General features: G+C 40.9%; 1 protein-coding gene across 1 annotated transcript in view; it reads left to right on the top strand.

The window, feature by feature from the left end:
• The window catches only part of LOC113593201 (uncharacterized), a 139167-nt gene that overhangs the window by 71906 nt on the left and 51200 nt on the right, over positions 1–16061 (top strand). Inside the window, exons 4-5 of the mRNA XM_053221725.1 lie at positions 2431–2470; positions 8627–8686. Of these exons, the coding sequence (XP_053077700.1) occupies positions 2431–2470; positions 8627–8654 (68 nt within the window). The 3' untranslated portion in view covers positions 8655–8686. The remainder of the gene's footprint in view (positions 1–2430; positions 2471–8626; positions 8687–16061) is intronic.

Below are 16061 nucleotides of genomic sequence, written 5' to 3'. Positions count from 1 at the left end.
TTTGGGGAGGTCCTGCCTCACCCTCTGTTAGTCTTTTTTTTTTTTTTTTAAGTTTATTTATTTTGAGAGAGAGAAAGAGATGGTATGAGCTGGGAAGGGGCGGACGGAGAGGGAGAGAGAGAATCCCAAGCAGGCTCATTACTGTCAGTGCAGAGCCTGAGAAGGGGCTTGAACCCATGAAACTGTGAGATCGTGACCTGAGCTGAAACCAAGAGTCAGATGCTTAACCAACTGAGCCACCCAGGTGCCCTTGTTAGTCTTTCCTAGTGAAGGACTGAGTCATGGCCATTTTTATAATGTTGCCTAAGACACCATTTATAAATGTTAGCAGTTGGGTGGATGGGCTTGGAACAGGGAGGCAGACAAGCAAATAATTACTATCTAGTATGCTGGGTGTGACATAGAACCATGCCCAGAGGTCTGCATGAGCTCAGAGAAGGGAGGAGTGGGAAGAGGGCAAAGGCAAGAGTAACTTTAGAGAAAACTTCAGAGAAGATGGCACTTGAGTTGGGTCTTGAGCGGATTTTCATGTATGGAGATGGGGAAGACGTAGAGGCAAACGGTCACAGGCAGAGGCCCTGGAGCCTCGACACTGAAGTTTGGAGGACACGACGTCAGATTTGGGGTCAAAGCAGGCCACATAATGAGGGATCACAGTGACTTGTGACTTGTGAAGGAGACTTGTGACTTGTGACTTGTGAAGTCTTGTGAAGGAGAGTGGTCAGCAAATCCCTAGGATAAGTGAGCTGGGATCGGGTGTGTTCTAAGAAGTCAGATTCCATTAGTGGGACTTTAAATGCTGTCCTTAAGAAGGGAAAGATGGGAGAAAGAAGGTTAGGCTTTCCCCTTTCTCTCCTTCCCAGGTGCTGCCTCCCTGAGAGCATTGCTTCCTCACATCCCCCTTATCCTGTGTCCTTCCTTTCTGATTATAAAGACAATCATGGCAGGTTCTGGTTCTGAGAGCTGTTACAGAAGCCTCTGCCATCTTGGCTAGAAGATTAGTCATTTTTGTGTTTTGAAAAGTCTCTGTTGTGTTGTGTCACAAGAAGACTGTCATACTTGAAAGCCTCAGGGAGGGAAGGCTGGTGTCCACCAGGGTGAGGATGGGGTATCTGGAGGGAGGAACAGGAAGGACATGCTGTGGCCCTTCTAATGAGGGACTGTGGGCTCTGGAGTCACCCTTGGTCAGGGTGCCCATTAGGAATGGGCTGAATGTGCAGCAGAGACCCTCCAGGAAAGCGCTGCCATCTTCCACATGCAGCTTTGGTATTATTTTGGTTTCACTGCATTTGCCCCTTCATTTTCTCTAATTTGTTAGAGAATTTGTTCCCCAACCATTTTAAGTTTTACTTGGAGTACTTTATAAATGCAGTGATTTAGTGATGAGATCTCTGTTATGTATGATAATTTTTATTCTTTAAATCATTGTGTGTCTTTTTGGTGTGTACGTTCCTTTGCTTAGGTAAGAGAGCTATTCTGGGAGATTTCATGAGTAAGTATGCACCTCATCACCTCCCTCCCTGGAAAGCAGTGGTTGTGCTTGGACTCCCTTGTCGGGTAGTGCTTGTAGGAAGCAGGCCTCGTTACAGGGTTCCACTGGTGAGGTGTTCTGGGGTTTATTTTTATTGATAAATCACACTCTTCATTACTGAACAAGACTTAGCCGTAATTCATGAGTTTTATAAAAATGTTTACCAAGGGTTCATGTACGCTTTGTTTTGTTATGCTACAGAGATTTTACAAATTTCTTGAAAGTCTTCCCTTGGCAAGTGGCAAAAGCTTCGCCATACTGTCCTCACATAGTTTGAAGTGATTTTATTCCTCTGAAATGTATTCAGAAGTCGTTCTCACTCCTATTGAGATGACACAGGCCTTCTGAACCCTCCAAGGGATGAGCGAATCTTCCTCTTCTCCAGCTCTGCTTCACCAAAATCCTGTTCCTTGCTCGCTAATGTCAAGGTTTTAGAAAAGCTCAAAGCCTTTGGTTATGTAGACTTGAAACTGACGATGTAAGTGCACCTGGAAGAGATAGCAGTGACCCTCGTATGTTGTGGTATACACGATGGCTGCCAGACGCTTCGTGGGTCTTGGGACCTTGTCTTGGGACCCGTGGACCCTTGGGACCCAGCACCGAGGTAGAGGACTGCTGAGGGTGCAGGAGAGACAGTACTTCTCTTGGGAGTAGCAAATCACGCCTCGTTTGTTCTGGTCACCCTGGTGCTTGTCAGGGATTGGGTGCCCAAGAGATAATTTTTGATAAGGGGTGGATAAAGTAATGGACAGATAAATGCTTTTAGCATATGCAAGGTAATGAAAAGGATAAATACTTTCGATATGGGAGCCGGGCCTCCAAAAGCACACTGTCTTTTATCACTAGAATCAGCGTTGCTTGGATGCAGAGACTCTCGGATTTCTTGCCTTCTTTTGCAGGAGATTTCAAATCCTTTAAAGGAAAGACGTTTCCAGAATGGTGAGTTAGCCTGTTTTGATGGTGTAACAGCCTTGCCCCCTCAGTGAATTTCACCTGTGTAAAAGTGATGCTATGCAAGGGTCTTGGTGTCTTTCCACGGGCCAGAAGGGCTCATTCCTAGACTTTAAGGGGATTATAATTGAGATGGCCAGCCTGGGAACAGTGTCTCTACTTGCTGTATATATGCTCTCACCTGAGTGTGTCCATATTACCCTCTTTGGAAATGTTTTTAATATGTAGACTTTGTTTATTTCTAGTTTAAATCTTGGCATGTTTTTCAGAAATCTTGGTCTGTTATTATCTCAAGTTTATGCCCAGATTTGGAATGCAGACTGCTAGGAAATGTCACACAGAGAAAGGGCTTGTCTGCGCTTTTGGACCACGCTACCTGAATGGCTGCCCGTTAGCCTTGGCATGCCCTCTGAGCCTGCTGCACTCCCCTGTCTGCCTCTTAATGACCTTTGTCTGTCCATCTTCAATGACTTATTCTCAAACAAGTGCTTGAGGTATTTGATGAGGCTTGCCCGTTGCCAGTGCTCGACAATATTCACAAGTGTTTCTGTCTTGCAAAATGATCACATAGCTATATTCAAGGTTAAAAAACAGAAGACCAAGAATATTAAGAGTAGTTGTCATTTGGAAGAGTATTTCTGAGAATCACTAAAGGACTCTTTATACGTACTTGCCCTGGTCACCCTCTTCCACCACTTGTATTCCAAGGATATCATGGAGGTTGGTCTAGACCTTTTGAAACACACCCCACTTGAGGACTCCCCCTGTGTGGTCAGGGTAACCACTGCCTTCCATGCCTGCCAACTCATCCTTTGTCTCTAGTACTTTCTCCTCCTGGATTTCCTGCTGTCATCTTTGTGATGATTTTCTCCATCTTGTCAAACCCGTATTTCTTTCTTCCCCCTATCCTGCCTTTTCTATCTGTAGGAAATAATCCATTTATTTATTTAGTAAACATTTATGGAATGTCTACTCTGTGCCATGCAGTGTGCTAAGTGCAGGAGATACGTAAAGGAGTAAGCTAGAGTAAGGTGTAGTCTCAGGGAGCTTCTGGTCCAGTAGATTTATCACTAAATGTTGGGGAAAGGCTAACAATTATGTGAATGAACATGGTGCCCAAACCTGATGTGTTAAAAGGCAGTATAATTGAGTCAGACTTGTTTCTGGCACACTGGTAGGTTCTTCTGTTGTTTTCAGATATTTAAAAACTTACCCTTTAACAGCCTCATGTTGATGTGATTTTTGAATCAAGTAGTTTCTCCTTCCTTAAGAGCGAAAGGAAGTTTCTGTGATTAACAACATTTGGCGTATAGACTGTGAGGTCTCTAGAAACTTGAACTTCAGTCATTCACTGCGCGGCTGAGTGGCAGGGCGGGCATTGTAGAGGCTCAAGTTCCCAGCCTTTCACATGAGTTAACATAGTCCAGCCTTTGGCGACCTGCCACTCTCTCTGCTTGTAGACAGGTTTGTGAAATTTGACACTCTCATGTCTTTCCTTAAAAAATCTTGCAAGGTTCAGCAGTCTTCAGTGACTGACCCATTTCTCTTAAACTCCCGTTGTCAGACGTAAGTGTGAGGTTCTCCTGGACCTGTCTTTGAACAACATTTTATGCTTTGGATGCAGAAACGGGACCCTGCTCTTCGTGTCTGTTAGGCTGCCACCGACTCCCCTTAAAACGTGAACCATATACAAGCATATAGGGTATCAACAGAGCGTTGTGAAGTAGGATTTGGACAATTACTCCTTTAGTCGATACAAGTAAAGCAGAGCCTAGAGAGTTGTCTACTAAAAACTCCAGAGTACTTCTTAGATGGAGATAGAGTAGTTTGTAAGAATAATGGGGCTCTTACCATATTTTGCTTTTAGCACATCTCCTTTGGTTTCATTTCCATGCTTCAAGTCTTTAGGGTCCCTTCCTTGCCCTCGTCCTTGATGACTAAGTATGATGGTTGAAAAGCACCATGTTGCAAGGACCTAGCATTTACTAATTGTGTGACTTAGCGTAAGTGGTTCAAATTCCTAGTCTGTAAAGTAGGAATAATAAATGACGTCTGCCCCGCACCCTCACTCCAACTGCCTTCTACTCATCGTGTGGGTCACATGAGAAAATGAGTTGTCAAGTATCATTTAACTTCTCTAGTCCTCTGCCGTGGGAACTCCTGTTCTCGCCAAGGATGGGTGTAGGGAACTATTATTGCGTGGTTCATGGAATGATTCTTTCCCCTTTGTTGGCTTTTGTGATCATGAGCTGCTGCCTCTTAACCCACCCCAGAGGCGACCTGGTCCTCTGCGTGGCAGCTCTGTTTATTATGACACTCTTTCTTCAGTTGAGCTGAAATTTATCCCTATAACTTCCAATATAAATTACACTTGTTGGTTCTAGTTTTACAGAGTTACATGAAACAACTCAAATCAGCACATTTCAAGTCACAGAAATTTATAACTGAGAAAGGGGTCTTACAACTCTGCTTCCTGTTTTTGGCGGTTCAATTCATTTCAGTAAATAAGAGCTGGTGCCTATCACGTGGGTGCTGTGCTGAGGCCCTGAAGGCAGCTATTGTTTCTCCCCCTGATCTCCGGAAGTGGAACAGAAGGGCATGAAGGGCATGCAACCCAAATGGAGATGGATGGGAAGGAAAAACTTTTTAACTCCTTAATGTGCAAAAAGAACGATGGTTTTAATTTCATTTAGGATACTTGCTAAGTAAATAATGCCTGCCTTTCTTGGGTTATAAATAATTGCAATGGTCAAGGAGACTACTGATCTATAAAAATGAAGATGAACGAATGATAATAATAAAGACTTATATTTGTGCTTTTTATAAGCTCCTCTGTGTTTATTAACCAGCAAGCGAAAACATAATTGCAGAAAGAGAAATGGAAACCGGCGAAATGACAGCATGATTACACCTCTGTATGCACTACACTAGATGTTCTTATAGTGGCCGCGGCCCTTGGGAGGACCTTGAAGTGTCTTCTCAGAGATTAAAGGCAGAAAACGCTGTCTTCATTAAGTTACATGTTTTTGTTTTGTTTTGTTAACGTTTATTTATTTTTGAGAGAGAGAAAGAGACAGAATATGAGTAGGGGAGGGGAGAGAGAGAGGGAGACACAGACTCTGAGTCAGGCTCCAGGCTCCGAGCTGTCAGCACAGAGCCCGATGCACGGCTCGAACTTGCACACTGTGAGATCATGACCTGAGCCCAAGTCGGACACTTAACCGACTGAGCCACCCAGGTGCCCTGAGTTACATGTTGATTAACAGAATTTAAAACAAAAACAAGCAAATAAAAAAAAAAATAAAATAGCGCTGACGCTGGAGTTGGATGCCCCGGGTTCTCTTCTTGACCCTGTTGCTGACTGGCGGTGTGGTTTGGGGGGAAGTCAGTCTTTATTCCTCAGAGTTTCATTTCCCTCAAATTTAAAATGGGGCTAAATTTATTTTGCCCTGCCTGTATAATTCAGCTGTTAGGAGTAAGTGTGTTCCTTTGCACAGACTTGAATCTTCACTTCTTACAAGCCGTGTAACTTTCAGAGAGTTCTTTAAACTTCTCTGTGCCTGCTTCTTCGTCTTTAAAGTGGGATAATATTAGTACCTACTTCAGGGTTTTTGTGAGAAGTGAGTTAATTCCCACCAAGGATGTACAACAGTGCCTGAAAGTTCATGCTTCATACAGTAATTATTTTTTTGTGAACTTTTGAGGGCTCTATGACTTAGTATATTGTTAGTCTACCGAAGTTATAAAATAACATTTTTAGAAAATAAAAATAACATAATGCCCTATTGTCACATGTTATCTTGTCATTTGGTGATTTTACAAGATAGGACTTCGTTGTCAGAAAAGGTTAATCGTGATACTGAACACTTATTCTCAAATGCGTTTTTTCTTCAGAGCTTCAGACCAAATTTATTTATTCTAGGAAATGCGTTTTACTGGCAGTGTGAGTTTGGAAAGCTTTAGGTGGGAGTCAGGATATGACCCTGCCTTCTCTATTACTGTTAGAGGCTGGAGATCTGTCCTAACTGTCTAGAGTTTTCCTTGTGTTGTATCGAACAAAAGATTTTTTAAATGTTATCTTTGATTTTGAACTGTGCTGATTCAGCTTTGAGGGGTAATGAAATGTTGATCAAGAGCTCCATCACAACAGACCCATTTGTAATAATCTTAGCGGCTTATTTCACAGAAGCAGTTTTCAGATAAAAATACTGATCATGACTTCCTGTGACTTTCCCTGAAGGGGTGAAATTAAATTGTGGGAAATGCTTGGAATTTAGCTAGTAATTAACTTATAAAGGACCATTTAAAAAAATCATAACTCCCCTAAGCTATTATAACAAAGACCTTGTGAGTTTAGAATTCTTCTGTGTATTTATGTTTTATAAAGTGGAACCTAATGACCATTGTTCACTATCTTGAAATTTGTTATTGAACTAAAATGACGGATGTAGATGGAGGAGCCTTTGAGCTGCTTGCTGGCTTTTCAACCTCAGGTCCCGTTTAAATTAATACTGATGCTGCTACTGTTAAACTAGTTATCTGGGTATAAATGTGGAAAATTTTAGCCTGATATTATACACTCCATTATCAAAATTCGATGATGGGATATTTGAAAGTTTGATGATAGAAAATGGACACGAAGATTTTTCCTGCTTTTCTGTTTATCAATAGAATTGAGGCTCTCAAATATTTTGTTTCACCTGTCTTATCCTGTTTGTGTACTTACCATTTCTTGAACTCTAAACCCTTTATTTCTAAATGTTTACTGCTATACAGTGTTACATTACAGTCCCTAAATAGCATGATTAGGCTAACCATTTTGAAGTGAAGAAATTATTTTTAAGCATACAAAAAGCACAAGTTCATTTTATCTGCTAGTTGGTTTCTTTTCCAGAGTGTTTGTGTTACGGAATGTCAGGTTTCTGTCTGGGGAGGTAGTGAGTAGATTAGCAGGTGTTAGGGTAAAAGGTGTTTTCAAGGGGCTGCACGGTAGGATGAAAGGATTGCAATTTGGAAACCCTGGGTGTATGTGATGCTGGCGAAGTTTCTGTGTTTCTTTCATTGTTAGTTTTTTCATCTGTCAATGGAAATACTGCCTGTCTGGACAGGTTATAATCTGATGTCACATTGTGCTGATCTTACATATCAACATATGATACATAATGTCAGCATGATGTAACTGATCATGTAAAATGACCAAATGATAACTGTGATATTTTACATTAGAAATTTGTTTCATTGATATTTAATTTTTCAAAGCCTTGCTGAATAGATATTTTTGGATTCTTTGTGAATATATTAATAGGCTTATAATTTTCTAGGGTTACCACAAGACTTTGAGAACACCAAAAGGAATACTTGATTTCTAAATAAACTAATCACTGAAGAAATTCTTATTTCTTGACTCCTTTATTTACTGTGTTAGAGTTGTAATGACCATTTTTCCCTTTCTCCAGTTTTGGACATCCTTGTGAGTTTGCCTTTTAAAAAAAGTTAACAGAGTAACTGAAAAGGATATAGAATACTTCCAGGGTAGTTTCCTCATTCACAATTTTATATTTCATTCCTTAATTTGTTTCAGAATTATTTGAACCTTTTATGGCTGTTCATAAAGTGCCCTCAAGGATGCAGTACCTTCAAATTGATGTCCTTGTGAGGGGAAAAGAAAGGATGCAGTAATGTCCATATTCATGGGCTGTACCTTCCCCACTGTTCTCATTTGTTCTGGTTTGGACCTTGTGTTAGTACATCAGTGTTTCCAAGAATGGGTGACTACGTTCTAATGCAGGTTGAACTGTCTCCTGCCTGGGGGCCAATATTTAAAACATCACATATTTTAATGAGACGTAAAATTGTATGCTAAATCTTCTTTATGTTTAAAAAAAAAAATCGGGGCGCCTGGGTGGCACAGTCGGTTAAGCGTCTGACTTCAGCCAGGTCACGATCTCGCGGTCCCTGATTTCGAGCCCCGCGTCGGGCTCTGGGCTGATGGCTCAGAGCCTGGAGCCTGTTTCCGATTCTGTGTCTCCCTCTCTCTCTGCCCCTCCCCCGTTCATGCTCTGTCTCTCTCTGTCCCAAAAATAAATAAACGTTGAAAAAAAAATTAAAAAAAAAATCTAACTTTTTTTCACTTTGTTTCTCCAGGTGGCATTTTTCTGAAGTTGATCATTGAGATTTACCAGCATTCCTACAGATATAATAGGTAAGTGGTTGAAATCAGATACCCTTATTATGATGATTCCTTGGATATACTTTCCAGCTGGATAGCAAATTACTTCTTGAAACCGGTTCAGTGTGTCAAACTTGTGGACTTGAATGGTAAACACTAGTTTTTGTTTGTTTTATGTTTTGTTGTTAGAAATACCTCTTGGATGAATAGACACAAATGTTATAAAAGACCCTGTAAAGTTTCAAAATGGTATTAAATTTAATGCTATCATTTCCATGTTTCCATTCTGACACCTTTGTTCTGTCACTATTCATAAACAAATTTCAGAATTCTTTATGATGGGCTCAGGTGACTTTAAGTTGTCTTTCCTTTTGAGTTTTCTGTGGGCCACGTTACCAGTTGTTACCATTTCTCTGTGAAAGGGGAAGTAGAGGTGACCAAATTACCCAATTTTTTTTTACTTGATGACAGCTCTGGTAGGGGAACTGCCTAAATAAAAGTTGAAAACAGTTGACTAATAGGTGACTTGTGCTTAAGTCTATAGAGTCTGGTTTATAAAAGTTACTTTTAGAAAATATTAGTAATAGTTACCAGGGGTTAAGTAATCTCCTACAGTATGCATTCAGGAAAATCAATTACATAATTATCTTAAAAGACTTTGATCCACCTCTGCTTCTTAAAGGGAGACGGTATTCAACCTGGTCCTCTAAGGACCTTGTTATGAACTTGAGGATGTGGCTCATGCCAAGGGAGCCAGGATGTGGTTTGGATGTGGGACCCATTGACACCCCATCCGGGAGGGTCTGCCGTATGCAGGGAGTCCATAGAATACATTCACAGACACCATCTCATTTGTGGAAAGGTGATTTTTTTTTTTTAGGTTACAGATTCTGGGGAAGGAAAAATTGCTCTTATACCATGAATTAAACTGTTGATTTCTCAAATGTTATTGAATTGTTCTAACAGTTACTACTGCTTGGGTTAGATTAGGAAGCTTGGGTTGTCCTTTTTTTTTTTTTTTTTTTTAATGGGAACTGTAAACACTTGTGAATTATGAAATTATTTGAGCAAAGTTCTCATGGGAAAGCTAGGGCTGACCCAAGATGGGTGGGTGTCCTGTGAAGGTTAATCATTGGCACCTTACCAAACTGATAATCTTTAAATATCTGTCCCATATTTATTTACTGGGAATAGGTGAAACTGATTTTCTATTAATAAAGACTTTTAATAAAAATATATATCTTTTCCTCTGTGTTGAAAATAAGGGATTTATTACATGTGATTTTCTGAACATGTGATTTTCAGAAGCCTGTTTAAAACTTGGTTAATAATAACACTCTACCATGTATTGTTCAGGTCTAGACTTCTAGATGCTGCCAGCCAGGTGATATTGGGGTTGGTAGTGAGGCCTGTTTTCACTCACACAGTTCTTTGAGGGGAAATGTTCTCAACAGAGACGGGTCTGTGCCAGTGAGGAGTGTGTTTATTTCCCCTCTCAGGCACTGTCTATTTGAGTGGAAACAGGTCCAATTGTCATTTTGTCCATTATATGAGGAGAGTCACATGTGAACCCCTGAGTTAAGTGGCTCCATATTTCCCATGTATTCCAGTGGTGATTTAGTCTCCCATTGTGGGTTGTCGCCCTAGATCACTGCCAGGATGGCCTGTTTAATCCAGCTCTGGGGAAAAACCAATTCCATTCTGCCAGTGCCTTCAGAAGCTAAGTCATGTTCACCCTTGAAATCCCCCTTTCTGAAGATTTAGCCAGATAAAACTCACCTTCTGTGTCTCTTTTTTTTTTTTAATTGTGAATTCATCCCATACAAATACAATAAAACTTTATGAAGTCAGACATAACAGTAGCCTTCCTGAAGTAACAGCATGTGAATTACAGAGCAATGTGACTACTCACATTATATCCACTTGGTGAAAGGTTTCTCTTGAGCAAAGAGTCATTGTGGTCTGGGGAGAGCCTCATCATCAGGCAGTCCTAGGCTGAGGCTCCATCTTTGCTGGACACAAACCCAGGTTGGGACCCCAAATGTGGTGCCAGTTGGCTATGTGACCTAAGGCATGTTCCTTTACCTGATGGATCTCCCATCTCTTTATGTGTGGATATCCCTTCCTCCCAGAGTGGTTTGGAAGATTCAGAGAGGCAAAGATAGGCTGTGTGGTATAAGAGCAGGCAACAAGTATCCCCCACCTGGCTTCCTGACATCAGGAACCTTGGAAGGAACTCTGGACACGGGATGGAGGAACTGCTCTGCCATGTACCTCCTTGCCTCACTGGTAGAGACGCAAGTTATACTTCCTCTGTTCTGCCCTGCTTACTCTGTGAGAATTGTGAGAAATATTTGAAAAGTGTGAATTTAGGGTATTGGTTGGTATTAGAAGGTGTCTAGCGGGCAGGCTTTAAAAAAAATCTAGTCAGACTTTCTGGGCTTGATTCCCAGCTCTACACCTTATAATGAGGTGTATGACCTTGAACAAGTCATTAACACCCTCTCTGGCTCTCACCTGTCTCACAGGATTGCTGCAAGATTAAATGATGTACTCTGTGTAGAGTGAGGCATATGGAACTAGCACCCAGTGAATCTCAATAAATATGCTCATAAATTCGCCAGGACACAAGAAGGGAGGCGGACAATCTGACTCGAAAACATTTGCATGGTTTTAGAATCTCATGAGTTTGAACTTTGACTTAAGGAGCTGCCTTTTATATCATCTTATGTTATTTAGACCAGGAAGGATCATCTTTTTCCTGAATAAACTGAGAGTGATCTTATCCTGCGGTGTGGGATTCCCTCATCAGAAGTGTGCTAGTCTTCTTCAGTTTTCTGTTCATGAGTGAATGCATCTTTCCCCATCTGGGGGAGTTCTTGATGGAATTGACCAAAGAGCAAAGTGAAAGCTCTAGGCTTGCACTGCCTGTTATGGTAGCCATTCTCTTGAGCACTTGAATTATGGCTAGTGCGACTGAGGCATGGAATTTTTGATTTTATTTCATCTTAGTTCATTGAAAATTTAGAACTGATGGTTAATTAAGTTGTTGGAAAACATTTAAGTATGTTTGGGATCATTCAGGCATGCAGATTTATTTTTTCATCTGTACATTTTACATAGTTTAATCAGATCAAGTATTTCTGCTGAAAACTTAGTACCTGAATTGAGATGTGCTTTAAGTGCAAAATACACAGCAGATTTTGAAGTGTTAGTGTTAAGGAAAAAGGATGTAAAATATTTTTAATATTTTTTGCATTGATTATGTGTTGAAATGATAATGTTTTGGATATGTAGAATTAAATACATTATTAAAATCAATTTCTCCTTTTTAAATGTTTCTACTAAAATTAAAAAAATATTTAATGTTTATTTATTTTTGAGAGATAGCATGAGTGGGGGAGTGGCAGAGAAAGAGGGATACAGAGAATTCAAAGCAGGCTCTGTGCTGTCAGCCCACAGCCCAGCATGGGGCTTGAACTCATGAACCCTGAGATCATGATCTGAGCTCAGGTCAGATGCTCAACCAACTGAGCCACCCAGGTGCTCCTTTACTAAAATTTTTAAATGCTGTACATGGCTCACATAATACTACCATTGGACAACAATACTCTAGAAGATCCTTGAAAGAACAGGGTAATTTTTTTTTAATGTTTATTTATTTTGAGAGAGAGAGAGAGAGAGAGAAAAAGAGTGAGTGAGTGTGGGGTAGGGACAGAAGGAGAGGGAGAGAGAATCCTAAACAGGCCCTGCTCTATCAACACAGAGCCATACGCTGAGCTGGATCTCATGAACTGCGAGATCATGACCTGAGCAGAAATCAAGAGTTGGATACTTAACAGACTGAGCCACCCAGGTGCCCCAAGAACAGGGTAATTTCTAATTTATTAAATAAATTAGTTTTTTCCAGTAGGTTGTGAGGAGTATGAAAGTGGTTTGTTTGTTTTTTTTAATTCTTTTAAAGTTTTTTTCACAGTCTGCAGTTAAGAGGGGTATTTTTAAATATTCAAAGTTGGAAAAAAAAAAGAAAAGAAAAGGCACATCTCTGATGTGTTCCCTAAACCTTATGTTATACAGCGCAAGGCTCAATTCTGATGTCTTTGCTGTAGACCTTTCCCCTCGCTTTCTTAGGAAATGTGCCAAGGGAGGTACTCACCACTGTTCCACCAGGATAGGAACCCAAACACTGCTTTTCAGCTGAAAGTTCTGCTTCTTTGATGATTGTTAACTTTGACATTTGATGCAGGTACCATGTTCCCAGGGTCACATTTTGATATGCCCAAGAGAGATCAGTTTAGGAACCGTCATCCATGAAAAAAATGACTTTTAACCACCTACATGAATGAGCATTCTCTTCTTACTGTGGCACCAGAAATACAGAGATATATTTTCAAGGGAGTGATTGCTGGCTACATGCTTAGTTGTCACCAGTGTCTGTATGAAACATGAGAAGGTAATGTAAGCAGGGTTATCAGTGTGTTTCCTTCTCATTCATGCCCTGGGTGACACTTAAGTGTATTCTAAGAGGTGGGGGAAGGGTGTTTGACTCAGAATCATGATGGCTGGCTCACAAGGTGATGGTGGTGAGGTTTCCCAAGCTCTCTCTGATTCTGCTCCTGTGTAGTTGGTGTCAACAAACACCAGCCACTTTCTGTGTCTAAATCTTGCATTGTGTGTACTTGATCTGTGACAGCACATTCCTTTGTGTGATAAACATGGCAAATACATTGCCATCCTCATACTTTTCCAGGCGGAGTGAATGAATGAGAAGGTTTACTTTCCAATGCTGTTCCACCCAGGAATTAAGCAGGATTGATATTTCTGTATTAAATAGAAGCCATTATACATTTTATAATGAATCTCTAGCCACCAAAGAGTGGCTTTTCCTTGCATAGAATTTAACTGTTATGACACTGAGACTTTTAAGTTCCAGTGGTAGAGTATAGAATTCATTTCCACCGGTAGTTTGGAAGCACTTTACAGGAGAGGATGAAATAGCTTTCTTCCTTTACTGAGGATAAATTAGACTAAATAAATGGTGTCTGGAAAGGAAAATGATAAAACAAAGTAGAAATAAGATTGTGATTTTCAAGATTTCAAAAAAAACAAATCAAAATAATTAGATATATTGAAGACTGAAAATGAAAGTAGTTCTTTTTCTGCTTTTGTTACGTGAATGTTGACGGCTTCCCTTTTTTTCTGATAAGTTTTGGCTAGACCTGTGCCTGTTTGACAAGAGAGTCCTGAGGATTCTTCTGAGCAAGGACAGAGTGAAAAGTTGCTTTCCTTGGTAGACTGTGAACTTTTGAGGACTGGTGTGAGTCTTTTATTATATCTTCAGTGCCCAGTACATTGTCTAATGCATAGTAGGTGCTTGGTGAATATCGGTTGATGGATGGGAGGTAAATGTCTGTGGTTAGACCATAGAGCTAATTCTGTAACATTCTCTGAAGAAATCTCTACTTCAAGCACATTATGGGCTGCCCAGCCTAATGTCTGTTATAGGTTATGTGCTCGATAAATGTCGGACAAATGGAGGAGTGAATGTGGGCTGATGTATAACTTCCAATTTATAAGGGGTTGTGGCATTTTGACCCATTTATAATTTGGGAAGCCACAAAGGTACTTTTAAGTAGGGAAGTGAGGTTAAACATTAGGAAGACACCAGCTTAGCAGATTGGACAGAGGCTAGGAAACCAGGTAGGAAGGGGTCACTGGCAAGAAACAATGAGGGTGGAAAGCGAGGCTTCAGAGGGTCAAGTGGGCGAGGCTGCAGCTAAACTGAATGGAGCGCAGTCCCAGGGGGTGGGTATCTATCTGGTTAGCTTTGGATAGGAGCTGGGGTGGCTCTCTGGATAGGAGAGTTACCGTAAATAAGCTTTAAGTCCAAGGAACAGATAGGAAGAGTATTCTGGGGTACTGGCCTAACTTCTTCTGAAAAGTAGAAAAAGTCACCTGTTGAGGGGGATTAGGTGAAGCGGGGGGTTAATGCTTCCCTGTGTGGAAAGGAACTCTTCTCGGTGCTGATGTGGCGAGAGCATCCATCTTCTTGTGAATTCTGGTCATCTGTCTGGTGGATTATTCCATGGAGAATTCAGGTCCTCCATCTGATGGGATAAGTCCACAAGGATGTTCTGGATCTCACATCAACAAACAGGTAGTTTTGTTGTGATCAAATGCTAAAGTCTGTGAAAGAGGCTCTAAAAAGCTCCTCCATCAAGTAGATTTGGTTCCAACTGGTAGTCCTCTTATCATTCCAGCTGCACAAAGAAATGCCATGATCCTTAAGTAGAAAGCTTTTTCACCTTACTGATCCATTTTGTAAATTTCTCCTTGAAAGGAAAGGGTTGAACTCACCTCATCTGAATGAATATATACTGCGATGGTCTAGAGGTGTCTCCTTCACTGTTACTGTAAAATATATGTGTGCTTTTACATGAAGCTTGTTAACGTAGGTAAGTCATAGCTGTATATATTTTTATCATTTCCCATGTCAAACCACAGCAACCCCTGCTGACCACTAAAGAAGGCAGTAGTAGCTGTGAAGTTCTGAGATCCTGCCCCCATAAACACCCTCTCTGCTCTTTGAAATTTCATCATGATTTCCTAACAGAAACTGGCTTCTTTTGAATTAAATATTGATTTAATCTACATTCCCTTTTGGATTAATTCAAAAGCCAAAATAAAGTTTTTGTAATCATTTCCTTTCCTTGTGCTCTCATGCCTACGGGAAGTGCCAGTCATACATCGATACTGTCTTTTAAGACACCAGCCTCCTCTGAACCACAGGCTAGCCACTCATCACATATCTAGAGTTAGGGTGCCAGGCAACCTGTAAAGATGGGATTGACCCCTAGTCTCTGTGCCTTCTGTTACCGGCCCAGAACAGCCTGTGAAAAACTCTTAAGAGCTAATTGGCAAGCTCAGATGAACTTAGAAGTGTACCTGATTCTGATCCAAATTAATATGTATATGCGGCCAAGTTGTGTTAGGAAATGAGCTCTTCCTGTCATTAACTCACAGCTTAGGTCATCTCTTTCATGTAATGAAGGCAAATATGAGAATTCACTTTAGAAATCTAGTGTGACTAATCTGAAAGAGCTGGTTCCACTCTGGTTGCCTCATCACCACAGTTCTCTCTTCCTGCTTCATTCCCAAATTGCATCCCTGTTTCAGTTGAAGTTCAATCCATTTTTCTCCTATTCATGGACTAGCTGTGGACTGGCAAGACACAGCCGGCCTAGCATGGTGGTCAGCTGCTTTCATGGACTTCCCATCATTGTTTATTGTCAGAGTACCCATCTTCTTGACCATTTACACCCTACACCAGGTACATTCTGGTAACCATCAGGCATTTTGGTATAAGGGTAGTTGTAGAGAAGGTCACTTGGGCAGACCTCCAGGAGTTGT

The sequence above is a fragment of the Acinonyx jubatus genome, chromosome A1 (genome assembly GCF_027475565.1).
Source record: "Acinonyx jubatus isolate Ajub_Pintada_27869175 chromosome A1, VMU_Ajub_asm_v1.0, whole genome shotgun sequence".
Taxonomy (NCBI): Eukaryota; Metazoa; Chordata; class Mammalia; order Carnivora; family Felidae; genus Acinonyx; species Acinonyx jubatus.
The sequence above is the reverse complement of the archived record's forward strand: the minus strand, read 5'-3'. Positions and strand labels throughout refer to the sequence as shown.